Source organism: Rhinoderma darwinii, chromosome 2 (assembly GCF_050947455.1).
Source record: "Rhinoderma darwinii isolate aRhiDar2 chromosome 2, aRhiDar2.hap1, whole genome shotgun sequence".
NCBI lineage: Eukaryota > Metazoa > Chordata > Amphibia > Anura > Rhinodermatidae > Rhinoderma > Rhinoderma darwinii.
The window spans coordinates 317,772,742-317,790,717 of NC_134688.1; the positions used below are offsets into that span (position 1 = coordinate 317,772,742).

At 41.4% G+C, this 17,976-nt stretch overlaps 1 protein-coding gene across 7 annotated transcripts in view; it reads left to right on the top strand.

Moving 5' to 3' along the window:
* BLTP3A (bridge-like lipid transfer protein family member 3A) overlaps positions 1–17,976 on the top strand; it is a 222,098-nt gene that overhangs the window by 141,671 nt on the left and 62,451 nt on the right. For 6 of the 7 annotated variants that reach the window (XM_075853563.1, XM_075853557.1, XM_075853560.1 and 3 more), the window contains exons 10-15: positions 15,252–15,398; positions 15,508–15,578; positions 15,810–15,936; positions 16,051–16,241; positions 16,416–17,446; positions 17,676–17,815. In XM_075853563.1, the coding sequence (XP_075709678.1) occupies positions 15,252–15,398; positions 15,508–15,578; positions 15,810–15,936; positions 16,051–16,241; positions 16,416–17,446; positions 17,676–17,815 (1,707 nt within the window). The remainder of the gene's footprint in view (positions 1–15,251; positions 15,399–15,507; positions 15,579–15,809; positions 15,937–16,050; positions 16,242–16,415; positions 17,447–17,675; positions 17,816–17,976) is intronic. The other variant, XM_075853562.1, reaches the window with a different exon arrangement.

Here is a 17,976-nt window from a genome sequence, read left to right on the forward strand (position 1 = left end):
TTGTTTTTGGCATGTAGGGACAGAATGAGCATCTCCCACATGAATGGGAACCAAGGATGGGAGACTTTAGCTAAGTAGATCGCTGAGTTTTCTGTCTAGTGAAATGACTATGAACCAAAAATTCACTGAGATTCTTGCCCCTCCGATAGGTAACACGGGGTGGTAGAGAGAACATTTCTTAGATCAGGGTTTGAAGATAATATCGACCAATATCTACGTAGGATATTGACCACGTGTGAAGAACTAAGTCGTAGGTTCCAATACACCAAATAAGCTTAGGGGATTCAGTATTTATTATTGGTTGACAACAGAGAATATCACTTCTTTTAGTCGCCCTGGCATATTCCCGATGTAGGCTTTTTTTGGGGTATCCCCAGCCTAGAAATTTTTTAAATCCATCACAGTCTAGTTGGAAAATGTGTTCATCCGAGCAATTTCTCTTGGTTCTCCAGTATTGGCCAATGGGGATGCCTCTTTTTAACGAAGGTGGGTGATACCTCTTTCAAAGTAAAAAGCTATTAGTGGCGGTAGCTTTCGCAAGATATCCGTATGGACAGTGAGATTTTAAGATCCAGGAAGTTAATTTGGTCATCATGTATTTCGTGAGTGAACCTCAAGCCAATATCATTGGCATTTAATACGGTCATGAAATCAAGAAAAAGATTTTTGTCTCCTTCCAATAAAATGAGGATGTCTTTCAATATAATGACCCCAGAAAACAATGTGACACGTGAAACAAAGTAAACCTTCAGTGAAAACAAGTGTTTTCCCATCATCCTAAAAATAAATTTGCATAGGTGGGTGCACATACTGTGCCCATCGCAGTACCCTTTATTTGATGATAGAATTTACCATCAAAAGTGAAATGATTGTGAGTTAACAAAAATTTAATGAGTGATAACACAAATTTATTATGTGAGTGAAATTGGATCCCCTTTGTGCAAAGAAATACTGGACTGCCATGAGTCCTAAATGATGTTGAATATTAGTGTAAAGTGATGCCACGTCAATACTCGCCGATAGTGTAGTAGAAGTGACATTAATCTCAGGGATCCTGGTGACAATGTCCTTTGTGTTCCACCCAATTTCACACGCATAATTTGTGTTATCCCTCCTTAAATTTTTGTTAACCTTCAATTATTTAACTTTTGATGGTAAATTCTATCATCAAATAAAAGGTACTGCCTTGGGCACAGTATGTTTATCCATCTATGTAAATTTATTTTTAGGGTGGTGGGAAAACACTTGTTTCATTGAAGATTTACTTTGTTTCACGTCATGTTGTTTTCAGGGGTAGGTATATTGACAACATCCTCATTTTATGGGATGGAGACGAAAATCTTTTACTTGATTTCATGACAGTATTAAGTGTCAATGATATTGGCATGAGGTTCACTCATGAAATACATGATAACCAAATTAACTTCCTTGATCTTAAAATCTCACTGGTCCCTGCTGGCAGTGTCCATACAGATAGCTTCCGAAAATTTACCGCCACTATTAGCTTCTTACATTGGAAGAGTTATCACCTACCTTCGCTAAAAAGAGGCATCTCCATTGGCCAATACTTGAGAGCCAAGAGAAATTGCTTGGATGCACCTACTTTCCAACTAGAGTGTGATGGATTATTTCTAAAATTTCCAGCCTGGGGATACCCAAAAAAAGCCCACATTGGGCCTATGCCAGGGCGAGTAAGAGGATTGATCTCCTCTGTTGTTAATCAATAATAAATACTGAATCCCCTAAGCTTATTAGGTGTATTGAAACATACAGCGTTTGTTCTTCACAGGTGGTCAATATCCTACGTAGATATTGGCCGATATTATCTTCGGACCACGATCTAAGAAATGTCATCGCTACCACCCCCTAGTATTACCTATTGGAGGGGCAAGAATCTCAGAATTTTTGGTTTATAGTCATTTCACTAGACAGAAAAGTTCACAATCTACTTGGCTAAAGTCTCCCATCCTTGGTTACCATTCATGTGGGAGATGCTCCTTCTGTCCCTATATGCCAAAAACAAAGAATATTTGTAACCCCACTAATGGTCGGATATATCACATTAAACAGTTTATCAACTGTCAAAGCAGTGGAGTTATATATGCAGTGAAATGTAAATGTCCTAAATTCTATGTGGGCAAAACTATACTGCAGTGAGAAGAAGAATTTCTAAACCTCTTAGTTCAATAAATAAACAAAGCGGAAACTCTCCTGCCGAGACACATCAGAGCTACACATGATGGCCTCAATGAAGGGTTTACTCTTGTAGCCTCTCTTTAGAGTATTTTAATTGTTTCTAATAAATCTCCCCTCTGTCTTTTGCCATAAATTACAGTACTCTGTCCTCATATCTATTATAAAAATACGTGCTCAATATAAGTTCCCTATTTTGAACGGCGGTGCTCTCCTCCTCTTGTTTCTCCCGAGCATACTTATTTATCCACACACAGATATATAATGTTTTGATAACTGCTATTTTTAATGGGATTCAAATCTTAACACTCTTTCAAAATGTATACCCTTTCTCATCTTCCCCTTGTAAAATTATTCTTCTATCATCTTTGGGAACCAAGTACCCGAGTAAGTGCAATACCGTAATTCCTATAAACTGATAAATCTCTAAGTCCCTGTACTAGTGCATCTAAATGATTTTGCACAGAGGAACTAAGTCCCTAAGCATGCGCAATTCGGTCACCCCTTTTTAAAGAGGCTCTGTCACCACATTATAAGTGCCCTATCTCCTATATAAGAAGATCGGCACTATTATGTAAGTGACAGTAATGCTTTATATTTAGAAAAACGATCTATTTTAAACCACTTTATGAGCGATTTATTTTAGCTTTATTCTAATGAGTTTCTTAATGCCCAAGTGGGCGTGTTTTACTTTAGACCAAGTGGGCGTTGTACAGAGGAGTGTATGACGCTGACCAATCAGCGACCAGTCAGCGTCATACACATAGTTATATTGTTATGTGCAGCTACATACACTAACATTACTACAGTGTCCTGAAATATACATCACTACCAGCCTGGACGTGATGTTTATTCAGAATCCTGCCACTTCTGAATCTTTTCTGAGATTCCAGCAAGGCAAACGTAATCTCGTTTGAAATGACAGGTTACATCGTAATCTCGCGAGATTACGCTTACCCTGCTGGAATCTCACAGAGACGCTACAGACATGTCAGGATTCTGAATAAACATCACGTCCAGGCTGGTAGTGATGTATATTCATTGTCAGGACGCTGCAGTAATGTTATAGTGTGTGGGTATGAAGCTGCACATAGCGATATAACTATATCGCTAGTGCAGTGTAAATGAATGGAGAGAAGTGTTTGACACTGATTGGTCAGCGTCATACACTCCTCTGTACAATGCCCACTCGGTCTCAAGTAAAACACGCCCACTTGGGCATTAAGAAACTCATTATGAGCAATTTTTAGCTTTATGCTAAAGTAGTTTAACCCCTTAAGGACGCAGCCTAGTTTTGGCCTTAAGGCTCAGAGCCCATTTTTCAAATCTGACATATTTCACTTTATGTGGTAATAACGTCGGAATGCTTAAACCTACCCAAGCGATTCTGAGATTGTTTTCTCGTGACACATTGGGCTTCATGTTCGTGGTAAAATTTGGTCGATATATTCAGTGTTTATTGGTGAAAAATTGCAACATTTATAGACAATTTTGAAAAAAATAGCATTTTTCAGAATTGAAATGCATCTGCTTGTAAAACAGACGGTTATACCACCCAAAATAGTTACTAGTTCACATTTTCCATATGTCTACTTTGGATTGGCATATTTTTTTGAACATTCTTTTATTTTTCTTGGACGTTACAAGGCTTAGAACATAAACAGCAATTTCTCATATTTTTAAGAAAATTTCAAAAGCCTTTTTTTTAAGGTACCTCTTGAGTTCTGAAGTGGCTTTGAGGGGCCTATGTATTAGAAACCCCCATAAAACACCCCATTTTAAAAACTAGACCCCTCAAAGTATTCAAAACAGCATTTAGAAAGTTTTTTAACCCTTCAGGCATTTCACAGGAATTAAAGCAAAGTGGAGGTGAAATTTGCAAATTTCATTTTTCTTGCTGAATTTCAATATTTATTTTTTTTTAAACTCGTTTTATTAAAGAGTAACATAGTCTTACATATTAAAACAAAGCCTATCATTATGACATTATAAAATATACATTGACATTGAATTCACAATTCGGTAATTTACAGTCCGCTTTTACAATACTTGAGATTGGAAACCGAGGGAAATCAGCCTTGGTATCGTTACATTTTAACTATACACAGCATGTTACACAAGAAACAATATATATCTTAACAGTACAAGGTTATCACTGTGTCAACAGCAAGGAGTCACGTAAGTCAGTATATCTATGTGGTGTATATTGTGTAAGTGGTGACTCACACCAAGGACCCCATACCTTCATACATTTTTCCGCGCAACCCCTATGTCGGTACACCACTTTAGCGTAGGCTAGTGTGGAGTTTACCAAGGCCTTCCATTGGGATAAAGTAGGGGGCTTAGGGCCCATCCATCGAAGGGCAATTGACTTGCGAGCCATGAACAACACTTCCCTCAAGAATGTTCTAGTGTGGCTTGACCATATTTCTTCAGACGTAAGTCCGAACAGACACAATTCAGGCAAGAGTGGTAGTGGAAACTGTAAAATCCCATCAAGTAAATCTATAACCTCTTTCCAAAATGTTTGAATCCTTGGACACATCCATATCATGTGCCAGAAATCAGAGTCCCCGGCACCGCATCTGTGGCAATCAGCCGTAGGGCACCTACCCATCCTATGGAGTCTAACCGGAGTTAAATAGCTCTGATGTATTATGAACAGCTGCGTCATTCTGTTATTGGCGGCCGGAGACACCATTAAGTGAGATTGTAAAATATCGTTCCACATCTCGTTGTCCAAATTAGGGATAAGACCTTTCCATTTATCTTCGACTGCCAGCGGAGCAGCCGTTAATTTCGCCTGTATGAGGAAGGAGTATATAGCAGAAATTAAACCCCTAGGGCCTTGTGATTTAAAAACTCCTATGAGGGGGAAATTCGATATGCTCCTCCCAGTGTGAGGAAATTGAGAGCGAAGCGCATGTCTAACTTGTAAAAACTTGTAAAAAGCGTTCCTAGGAATATCAAATGCCTCCTGTATTTGTATAAATGACATGACATCCCCCTCTATATATAAGTCCCCCACACACTTGACTCCATGTCCTATCCAGAATTGTGGATCCAGCGAGGCTGTCAGGTGTATCAATGATGGATTATGCCATAAAGATTGTTCAGCCACCACCTCCGTGAATGATATGAGTTTTTTGGTTGCCTGCCAGACCTGCGCAGCCACTCTATGTAGAGGTAAGAGCTTCCTACGTGAGAGAGGCATACCCTCCAGTACAGGCCAAAGGTTAGGTAAATCTAAATAGAATGCTAGATAGTATTCTCTATTAGGCAATGCCTCCATATTCACCCATGTGGTAAGATATCGCAGTTGACCAGATAAGTAATACAGGTAGAAGTCTGGAAGGGATGTGCCCCCCATTAATTTAGGTCTCTGTAAAGAAGTTAGCTTGAGTTTCGGCCTACCGGATCCCCATATAAAGGAAGGTAAAAGAGCATGTACGGCCTTGAAAAAGGACAGTGGTATTGGTGCCGCTATATGTTCTAGCAAATAGAGACATTTAGGGAGTATAATCATTTTGACCAGATTAATGCGACCCACCACTGCCAAAGGAAGTGAGCCCCACACTTTAAATTTATCCTTGATATAATCCAATAGAGGATAGATGTTATTTTGCAAATCTGAGCCATGAACTTTACTTATTACTATGCCCAGGTATTTGAAACTCGGTACCACCTTCAGCCCACTTTCCACCAGAGCCCAACCCGCTTCCTGCAAGGGAAGAAAATAGGACTTAGTCCAGTTGATGCATAGTCCAGAATACCTCCCAAACCTGTCTATCGATTCTATCGCAACCGGCAAAGTATCCTTAGGTTTAGACATGAATAGGATCATATCGTCAGCATACAAGCCGATTCTGTCCTCTCTACCACCCAGCTGTATGCCCTGGTACAACTGATGTTGCCTTATGACCAGTGCCAGTGGTTCAATTGCTATTGCAAACAGGAGGGGGGATAAAGGGCATCCCTGTCTGGTTCCCCTTGCCAAGTGAAAATATGGGGACAAGAGTCCATTAACCAAAATTTGAGCTCTAGGGGATCTATATAACGTGGATATCCATCTGATGAACCCGGGACCAAACCCAAATCTCTGCAGTACTGCCAGCAGGTATGGCCATTCGACCGAGTCGAAAGCCTTAGCTGCGTCTAGTGAAGCCATGGCCCAGTTTTCTTCCAATGCCAGTCCAACTTGCATTATAACTTGTGCTCTTCGAATATTGTCAGATGTCGACTTTCCAGGCATAAAGCCTGATTGATCAGGGTGGATTATGCTTAGAATTACAGCGTTCAATCTATTCGCCAATATTTTAGTCAATACTTTATAGTCACTGTTCAATAGCGATATCGGCCGATATGACCCACACTCCATAGGGTCCTTATCTGGTTTGAGTAATATCACAACCGTGGCGTCATTGAGCGATTCAGGCAGGCAACCCTGAGAATGGGAATGTAAAAACATGTTATGCAGCACTGGAGTCAATTCTTCAGAATATTTACAATAAACCTCCACAGGTATCCCATCAGGGCCCGGGGACTTGCCCTTCGCCATATCCTGGAGTGCCCGAGTGACTTCCTCCTCTGTAATGTCTGTCTCTAGGGACTGTCTATCATGGTCAGACAAAGTGGGAAAAGTAATTCCATCCAGGTAACCCGAGAGTTCCCCCATGTCATACTGCATCTTAGTGGAATACAGCTCTCTATAGTATTGCGCAAACCTATCCGCAATTCCTTTTTTATCCATTATAATATCACCATCTGGCCCTTTAATTTTAAGAATAGAAGGAGATTGGGAATTCTGCCGCACTAGGTACGCCAGAAGCTTACTGGACTGACCACCAAGTTCAAACTGAGTCTGTTTGTAGAAGAATTGTTTACGCTGTGCACGTTCCTGCAATAGTAGCAAATATTGTCTCCCAGAGTCTAGCCAAGTCTGCCTATTGGCATCTGTAGGATCTGCCACATAAATCGCCTCCAGATCCGAGCACCTCCCAGCTAGATCATCCTCTATTTTAGAAGCAGAGAGCTTTACATACGATATGGATGACTTGAGGCAGCCCCTAAGATAGGCCTTAGACGTATCCCACAGAACACCCGCATTCTCAAAATCCTGGTGATCCTGCAAAAAGACCTGTAGTTGGTCGGGTATTCTATCGTTTGTTCCCATGGCCGTCAACCAAAAGGGGTGAATCTTCCACCCTCTGGGTCTAAGGATATCAGGGAGTTGAAAATGAGCCAACACAGGAGAGTGATCTGACACCCCCCTAGGCTTGTACACAATTTGGGGTGACATTACCATTAACAGGGCGTTGCCAAACATATAATCTATCCGTGACAATGAGCTGTGCCCCAAGGAGGAGCATGAGTATACTCTGGTGTAGGGAAATAGAGACCGATAAATATCAGTCCATCCCACCTCCTCCATCAGTACGCGAAGGTGGGTGTCTGAAGAATGTGGAGTCACCGGCCTCTGGCTGTGTCGAAGTCTATCCATGTCACTATCCATGGTCATATTAAAGTCCCCCATACAAAGCAGCCTAGCACCCGGATATGCCGCAGAAAAAGCAACCGCCTGGTGCATTACCGACACTGAAGCTGGGGGGGGGATGTACACCCCTAGCAGTACATAAGAAACATTATTTATATAGGCATGTACAAACACATATCTCCCATTATCATCAATCCATACTGTATCCACCTCCCACCTGAGAGACTTATGCACAAATATGGATACCCCACGTGAGTAGGACGAATAACAGGAGTGACAGGACCATTGAACCCACTGTCTGTTCAACACACGTAGTTTATCTATGGTTAGGTGAGTCTCCAGTATACACAAAATATGCGGGGAGTATTTCCTAACCTGTGTAAAGACCATTGCCCTTTTCCTAGCCGCACCCAACCCTCTCACATTCCATGACATTACCGTTATATTAGCCATTATACATGTTACATATATGGTGAGTGAGGGGAGGGCCCCCTAAAGACTTATGGTCATGCTGCGGACTGAGCCAAAATAGGTTTGTAAGACTTAAACTATGAACCTTTTCAAAGCTGTGGTACGGAAATGGAACACACGTACCAGATAACATATGAGTGCAGCACTCAAGAAGGCAATTTAGCGTCAACAGTGACGACTTTATACCTGTGCCGTAGTGGCTTAACATATACGGGGGGAGAACCCATGTGTCAGTATATGAATATACACCTAGTATCTATATAAGCAAGATATATAAAACATGAAAGAAAATGTATGTTGTGACGGTTAGCAGGAGCCTTGTAAACCTTGAACATTATCTAGAATATGACAGAGAGAAGTAAAACACAGGCAATGCAATGCAGCGCAGCGTCCATCTTGACAAAGTGATAATAACCAGTTCAAGGATACAAATAATTAGGGCTTAGAAGCTCACTCAGCCATCTCTCCGGTGATCAGCATATCAGCAGCCCATGGCACAATGGAGGATCTCAGTTCCGCGGCTGAGGTCTCTGGCGGTTCACCCAGTCGTCTGCGTCCTTCGGGGTTGCAAAGAAAAGCGACCGATCTCCATCCACGATTCGCAGCCTAGCAGGATACGCCATGGAATATGGGATTTGTAGATCCCGAAGCCTCCGTTTCACCGACATGAATGTAGCGCGCCTTTTCTGTAACTCTGCGCTGAAGTCAGGAAATATTGACACTGCAGCTCCATTATATCTGATATCCTGCTTCTTCCGAGCCTGCCTTAGAATCAAATCCCGGTCATTGCTGTTCAATAAGCGCGCCAGCATAGGTCTAGGAGGCGCCCCAGGTGGTAAGGGACGCGCCGGCACCCTATGAGCCCTCTCCACCGCGAAAGCCGCAGAAAATACCGCATCAGGAAACGGCTCGTGCAGCCATTTGACCATAAAGCCAATAGAATCCTGACCTTCCACTTTCTCAGGCAGTCCCAATATTCTGATGTTGTTTCTGCGCAGGCGATTTTCTAGGTCATCGGATTTCTGCTTCCATATTTCGGCTGCTTCCTCTAAGGCGGACAGGGTCCGGGGTATCGGATCAAGCCGGTCTTCCAGTCCAGAAATTCGTTCCTCAGCGTGAGATATGCGCTCCCTCATGGCTTGCATGTCGTGCCTTATGAGGCCTATATCAATCTTAACCTCCTCCATCTTACCTGTGAGCGAGGTTTTGCAGGATGAAATTGCCTGCAGCAGTTTGTCAGAGACTTCCTTCAGGGTGAGTTCAGGCTCCACAGAAGTGGAGCTTCCCGCTGCTGCCGACTTGTCCGCCCCTCGCGCACGCTGTAGCATCGGTGAGCGCCCGCCATCTTGGCCCTCGCCTCGTGCAAACTCCTGCAGCTTTTCCGCCGCCGACTGACCTCGTGTAGGACCCATTACCGTCTCTCTGGATAGTAGAACGACCTGCGACCGTCCGGATATATTATAGTACAGGTAGGATGTCAGCAGGATCAAGAAATCATGGGCTCAGTACGGAGCTACTGTGTCATGCGACCAGTCTCGTTGCGCGCCCAGCCACGCCCCGCTGAATTTCAATTTTATTCATTTTTTTTCTGTAACACAGAAGATTTTATCAGAGAAACACTACTAAATATGTATTGTCCAGATTCTGCAGTTTTTTTAAATGTCCCACATGTGGCTCTAGTGCGCTCGTGGAATAAAACACAAGCCCCAGAAGCAAAGAAGCACCTAGTGCATTTTGAGGCCTCTTTTTTATTAGAATATATTTTAGGCAGCATGCCAGGTTTGAAAAGGTGTTGAGGTGCCAAAACAGTGGGAATCCCCCAAAAGTGACCCCATTTTGGAAACTACACCCCTCAAGGAATTCATTTATGGTTGTGGTTACCATTTTGACCGCACAGTTTTTTCACATCACGTATTTGAATTGGGCTGTGAAATGAAAAAAATGAAATTTTTTCCAATTAAATGTCATTTGTGATCAAAATGTCTTATTTTCACAGGGAACAAAATACCCCATTTTGTTGCCCAATTTGTCCTTAGTGCGGCAATACCCCATTTGTGGTGGTAAACTGCCGTTTGGGCTCATGGGAGGGCTCAGAAGGAAAGGAGCGCTATGTGTTTGTTGGAGTCCAGATTTTGCTGGATTGGTTTTCGGGTGCCATGTCGCATTTGCAGAGCCTCAGAGGTATCAAAGCAATGGAAACCCGCCAGAAGTGACCCCATTTTGGAAACTACACCCCTCAAGGAATTAATTTATGGTTGTTGTTAGCATTTTGACTGCACAGTTTTTTTCACAGCACCTATTTCAATTGGGCTGTGACGTTAAAAAAAATGAAATTTTTTCCAATAAGATGTAATCTTTTATCAAAATTTCTTATTTTCACATGGAACAAAATACTCCATTTTGTTGCCCAATTTCTCCTGAGTGCAGCAATACCCCATATGTGGTGATAAACTGCCGTTTGGGCTCATGGGAAGCCTCAGAAGGGAAGGAGCGCTGTGTGTTCTTTGGAGTGCAGATTTTGCTGGTTTGGTTTTCGGGTGCCATGTCGCATTTGCAGAGCCCCAGAGGTATCAAAGCAATGGAAACCCACCAGAAGTGACCCCATTTTGGAAACTACACCCCTCAAGGAATTCATTTATGGGTAATGTGACCATTTAGACCCCATAGTTTCTTCACAGAACTTATTTGAATTGGGCTGGGAATGAAAAAAATATTTATTTTTTCCAATAATATGTCATTTTAGCGCAAAAATTCTTATTTTCACAAGAAATAAAACACTCCATTTTGTTGCCCAATTTGTCCTGAGTGCGGCAATACCCCATTTGTGGTGATGAACTGCCGTTTGGGCCCATGGGAGGGCTCAGAAGGAAAGGACCACCATTTTGCCTACTGGGGATTTTCTAGTGCGAAGTCATGTATGCAGAAGTCCCTGAGGTACCAGAACAGGTAAAACCCCCAAGAAGTGACCCCGTTTTAAAAACTACACCCTTAAGGCATTCATCTGGAGGTGTAGTGAGCATTTTGACCGGAGACCTACACCCCATAAACTGTAATGTGGGTTCTCCCGGGTATGGCAATACCCTACATGTGGCTGTTATCAGCTGCCCGGGCACACAGCAGGGCTCAGGGGAAAGACGAGGGGGGATAAGCTGTGCGGAGTGCATCAGGGTAAGTAAAATTGGGGTAAATTATAAACCAAGGGATGTATGATAAATTTTAAAACACTCTTTCATACAGAGCTCTGGTTATTCGGGACACGTGTCACATTGATATATTGTGTCATCCCCTATAGCAGACTTTGCACCTCTTTTGACTTTTTCCCTTCTTGCCAGTTTGGGGAACTTCTCCTGGAAAGTGTTGCCGCCCTGGTACGATGCGTGTGGCCTCACTTCCAGAAGTACTGGGTGCCCCCCCTTCTTGGTCCCTAAAGATTAGGTTCTTGATAATCACCTCTTGAAATTCCAGGAAAGTTCCCGTCTGGCCTGCACATCGATGTAGCACGTACGCATTGTACAAAGCCATCTGTATGATATGCCCGGCCATCTTCTTATACCACACCGCATGGCGCTGTAGGGCTTCAGGATTTGATCTGACAAGTCCATCCCTCCCATGTACCTATTGTAGTCCAGAATGCAGTCTGGTTTGGGGGTGGCCTTTCCTTCTTATATCCTAAATTTGTAGGTATACCCTGATGTACTCTCGCACAGCTTAGACATCTTCACGCCACACCTTGCCCTCTTACCCGGCAGGTACTGGCGAAATTGAACCCTCCCTTTAAAATGTACCAGGGACTCATCAATAGAAATACACTTCTCTGGGGTGTATGCTTGGGAAAACCGGGCACTGAAACGGTCTAATAGGGGTCTCCGTTTATACAAACTGTCAAAACTGGGGTCATCTCGGGGTGGGCACGGCTCATTATAAGTATAATGTAAGAAGCAAAGTATTGCCTCATTTATTTATTTTTTTAGGTTACAGTTCAGTTCTGAAGTTGCTTTGAGGGGCCCATATATTAGAAACCCCTATCAAACACCCCATTTTAGAAACTAGACCCCTCAAAGTATTCACAACAGCATTTAGAAAGTTTATGAACCCTTTAGGTGTTTCACAGAAATTTAGAGCAAAGTAGAGGTGAAGTTTACTTTTTTTTTTTGTCAGAAAATCCTCTTTATTCCATTTTTTTTACAACATAATTGGATTTATCAGAGAAACGCAAATTAGTACGTATTGCCCAGATTCTGCAGTTTTGAGAAATATCCCACATGTGGCCCTAGTGCGGTAATGGACTGAAGCACCGGCCTCCGAAGCAAAGGAGCACCTAGAGGATTATGAGGCCTCTTTTTTATTAGGCACCATGTCCGGTTTGAAGAGGTCTTGTGGTGCCAAAACATTGGAAACCCCCCAAAAGTGACCCCAATTGGAAACTAGACCCATTGAGGAATCCATTGTAGTTTTCTTGGGGTGCATGCGACTTTTTGATCCGTTTTTTTTTTTATTTTTAGGTGGCGTGGTGACTAAAAAACAGCAATTCTACTATTGTTTTTTTATTCTATTTTTTTTTACAGCGTTCACCGTGCGCTATAAATGACATATTCACTTTATTCTGCGGGGCGATACGATTATGGCGATACCAGATGTTTATAGTTTTTTTATGTCTTATGGCGTTTGCACAATAAAATAAGTTTTGTAAAAAATCATTCACTTTTTGTGTTACCTTATTCTAAGCGCCAGAAGTTTTTTATTTTTCAATCAATAAAGCCGTGCGAGGGCTTATTTTTTGCGTAACGAACTGTAGTTTCGATCGGCACCATTTTTAGGTACATGCGACTTTTTGATCTCTTTTTATTCCATTATTTGGGAGGTGAAGTGACCAAACAATTGTGATTGTGGTACAGTTTATTATTATTTTCTTTTACGACGTTCACCCTGCGGGATAAATAACGAAATAGTTTTGTAGTTCAGGTCGTTACGGACGCGGCGATACCAATTATGTATAGTTTATTTGTTTGTTTATATATTTTTATTAATAATAAATGACTGACAAGGTAAAAAGGGGGATTTTTACTTTTAATACTTTTAAAACTTTTATTTTCTTATTTTTACACATCTTTTTTTTACTTTTTTTTTACTGTTTTACTTTGTCCCACTAGGGAACTTGAGGGCAGGAGGCCCTGATCGCTATTCTAATACACTGCACTACATGCGTAGTGCAGTGTATTAGAACTGTCAGCTAGTCACTCACAGCAAGGACGTTGTCAGGACCCACTAGGCTTCCGTCTATGGCATAGCCAGACGCCATTGTTTGGTGTCCGGTTGCCATAGTCACCATCGCCGGCCGCTATCGTGTAGCAGGCCGGCGATGGCAGCTTAACCCCTAAAAAGCCGCGATCTCTATAGAACGCGGCTTTTAAGGGGTTAATCAGCGGGGACACAGCGATCGGTCCCCGCTGTAGGAGCTGTGACAGCTGCTGAACAAGACAGCAGCTTTCACATCTCCTGTATGTGTCGGGAGGACGGCCAAAATGGCCGTTACTCCCGAGACGTACTATTAGGTCATGGAGCGCGAACGATGCAGCTGCCATGACGTAATAGTACGTCCAGGAGCGGGAAGGGGTTAAAATAGATCATTTTTTTAAATAAAAATAATTACTGTCACCTACATTACAGCGCCGATCTCCTTATATAGGACTTAGGGCACTTATAATGTGGTGACAGAGCCTCTTTAACTCACAAAACTTTAAGCTCTTTTATTCATGCATTACAATTGTATTTTGCTCTGGTTAACCAAGTCCCTGAGCATGCGCACTTTATGCCATCCTTTCTAATCATAATCCTCTAAATCCTCGCACCTGCGCCGTTCTACTACTTTCAGAGCTTTAATGTTGGAGCGCATCTGACACATATGTGCCTATGCGCAGGCTCCTTTTTCCCCATTGGTGGTGGCTTACTACTTTTTTTTATTGGCTGATGGATACATCCATCATTCTAGGAAGCGACGTGTCCTCCTACACTGATGCATATTGGCTTTAGTTTACCACACAGCCTCACCTACATCATCCGTATCTTTTAAAAGGGAAAGTTCTCGTGAGAACGCCATCGTTAGACCCATTACCCCTGAAGACGCTTCTTGTGCAGCAAAACATGTCGGAGGGGGGCTCTTTTGATTTTAGATTGATGTAATTCTAGACAGCTAGGGGAAACAGACAGATGCCCTCATTAGTTAGTTATTTCTATATGCTACCGCTACTAAATAGTAGCTACTTCCCTGCCTATGCTCCTCCTATGGCTACTACCACTCTGATATTTAGCTATAGTACTGAGCACTCATGCTTTTTGACTGTATCGTAGCTTTACCCTTAAATGTGGTTTGTCTTTTTGGTCAATTTAATAAAGATTAGTACTAAACCAGAATTTAATATTCGGATCTTGTTATTTGTTAGTTGAGAAAAACGGGCCTTATTTGCTTTTTTGCAATCTTTGCAAATAAAACCCACACAGCATAGTGCCCTCATAGCTGCCCCCACACAGTCCCAATAGTGCCTAAGAAAATACATACTTGCCTAACCCTGTACATCATCTGGCGATACATAGTGAATGGTAGAGCAGGGACCTTATGACTCCTTGCTCTACCATTGGATTCAACTGTATCTGCATCCAGAGGACGTAGATACAGTTGAAACTAGGAAAAATAATCTAAAAAACCGAAATGCGCAAGATGATGTTGGTTAATTGCGCAGAATTTCGGTTTCAGGTTTTTTTTTCCATTAATTACCCAACCTTAGTTTACAGTATACAAAGCAGCTGTATCTCAAAAAGTAAAAATAATTTTTAATAAGATGTATTTAGTAAGTTGCACCAAACACACTGATGGACAATTTTATTAAAAATAACAACAACAAATAACTATTTCAAAGGTGTACATAGCCTTAAATGTCATGACGTAGTACAAATGTTGTGATGTGTTTTCAGATATTCCTGTTGCTTTTGTTTTTCTTTATTCTCTTTCACATAAACAAGTTCTCTGTTTTAAAGTTAATGATGTATTACCCATACCATTGTAGATAATTTGGCTAATTTGTATTTTTTCTTCCAGGTCAAAGCTGTGCCCATTGGAGTCGTCATTCCCCTGCAATGAGCACTTGCGAACAGTGGACTCAAAAGCTTGCAGAAGAAAGACAAGCCAAGGAAGGCTTTGATGTTGGCAAGTTAGGAAAAATGTCCTCACCAAAAAATGAGCAGGGTACTATTTTTATGTTTCTGTAACCAGGCGTTCAGTTTATTCCATTCTAGTTCACATATTTTCTCTGTGTAAATCATTTAGATACTTTTCCTTTTTTTTATATATACAGGCAATACAAGAGAACCTTCTCTCTACTTTCGATCAGTGCTCATCAGGATTGATGATATGGATATTCATCAGGTAGGAAAACAGAAGAAGATAACACAAAGAATTCATATCTCAAAAAAATATACTGATAGTTGGATATCCAATAATCGAGAAAAATAAGGATTTAAAATGGTGTTGCACCAATGTTCCATCTTGCTTGTCCAGTGCTTCTATGAAGTTTTGGTGCATCATGGATTAGCGGGATTCCTGAATCATCAACGAATTTAAAAACTTTTTTTTTCTCTTGCTTTCATTTTTTATTAGGTATCTACATCTGGACAGACCCCTCAAAAACCACCTCTTCTTTCATGCCATCATATTCCGAGTGCTTCTTCTGCTGTCTATCTTCAATACATAGAATATTACCGTCTTCCAGGAGAGTGTCTTCCAGGTAGCTTAAGGGTTTATTTCATGCAAAACAATTTCAGTAATGGTAATGCATTGGCTATAGGTCTATGTGAATCCTCATTCTTTCTCTGATCTTAGTCATTCTCTATTTCTGCAGTGCCTCCTCCTGCTCTATACATGCAGCTTCATGGTGTGCTTCTATACCTTGCTGCCCAATCAATTCTGTGGTTGAATTTCTTTATGCTAGATTTGTCTCATCACCTACAGCAGTTAACCGATGTGAGTTCCATAGTGAATGAAGAAGCTATAGAGAATAGAGATTTGCGCCTAGATGGATTCAACCTTAAGGTGTGTTTTCATTTGTTTTGTTGACTATGCCATCATATCTGGTTTATCTTTCATACTATCTGGGGCAAGTATTCCTTTTTTTTTTTTTTTTCTATTCATAAGTTCTAAAAAATTTTAGTAGTTAATTTTTACACTTATTTACACTTTTTTTTTTCTATTTTCTCTCCATTACAGCTCAGTTTCCCTGTGACAGCTCCTACCTACAGTCCACCTGATCGACCGTCTTCTGTTTGTGCCCATCTTTCCTCAGTTACCCTCACTAACACATGCCAAGCTCCAGGTTCAAACCTTGATCTTCTACAAAAGATCTTTCGATCCTTTGCAGCACATGAAGATTTTCATAGCCCTCCAGGACCCCTGCATCCGGTATTTCTTTCTCATTTGTATCCTTCTTCTGACTCTCCACCATCATCTTTGTGGACTTTACACAGCCCTGGCTTGTCTTTACATTTTGAAGGAGGGATTTTTAAACGTGATATACTATTACATCAAATGCCATTTACAGCGCTTGCCTGTCTTTTACTTCCTGAACTAGAGCTTCAAGTCATGATTAGTGTGGACGATGTAATACGGCTTCAATTGAATCACTACCATTACCTCACCTTGTTACGTTTCCAGGAACAGCTGCAGGCTTTACTGGAAAATGTAAAGCAAACCGCTAATTCACAGTCAGATTTTTTAATACACATGTTACCTTCCTACCATATAAAATTTTGTGTTGGCGTCCAAATTCCAGTTGTCACCATTTCTCTTTTATTTCCTTCCTCAATCTCCCCTGTATCCCCCATGCAGCCAGAGGACTCTGAAAGGAGCAGTCTTGTAGGATCTGAACTGGTGGAAGGGGACATGGCTTATGAAAAGAAGGCAAACAAGACAAATCGGACAGTTAAGGGTGAAATTGTAGATTCATTTTTTGGTACTGGGTCAGGAGAAGAGCCTCCGGAGGTATTGGATGCACAGAAAGAAACCACTTCCCAACTTCATCGACAGAACAGTAAAGAACAAAAAGAGGATGTGACAAAAGACAGCCTGCAGGGAAAGGTTCTAGCTAATGATGCTGTGCAGACAAAGGAACTTATTGTAGACCTGTCGTTGGGGAAGGAGTTTACACGTGACACCTTGCTTAGCACACTGGGTCTGACCCGTGAGACTTTTAGCCTTGGGAAGGAACGAATGCAGCGCTTCCTGAGTGATACAAAACATAAGTGTGTGATACTTCACCTAAACATATTTCACTGGTGTTCACATGTTTGGTATTTCTCTAAATGGTGTGTTTTTACTTCCCACTAGTCTCATGTTCTTGATTCCTTTTTCTATTTTACTGTTAACACTTGTCTCCTTTTCCTCTCTTTTCTAATCCTTCTTTTCATTATTTACCATCTATAATGTTTTGTACCTTATTTTCATAATATATTTATTGCATGTCTATTGCAGAGATGTTGAAGTTCTGCAAAATCGGTCAAGTTCGCCTCTCTCTCGTACACAGTCTTTGGATACGGTCTCTATAGATGGTTTGGATGTGTTGTCTCTGGACAGTGAAACTACTGAGAATTTCATTTTGAAATTGGATGCAGGTAAGTTATTAACTCAAGATTTTTTTATTTTTTTTCCCCCAGAAGTCTACCTAATTCATCCATGCTGGAATATGGAATTTACACATTATCATGTTAGAAAACATGCTAATTTGAAAGATGAGAATTGATGTTTAGGATTCACATGAGGATTGATAGTTCAC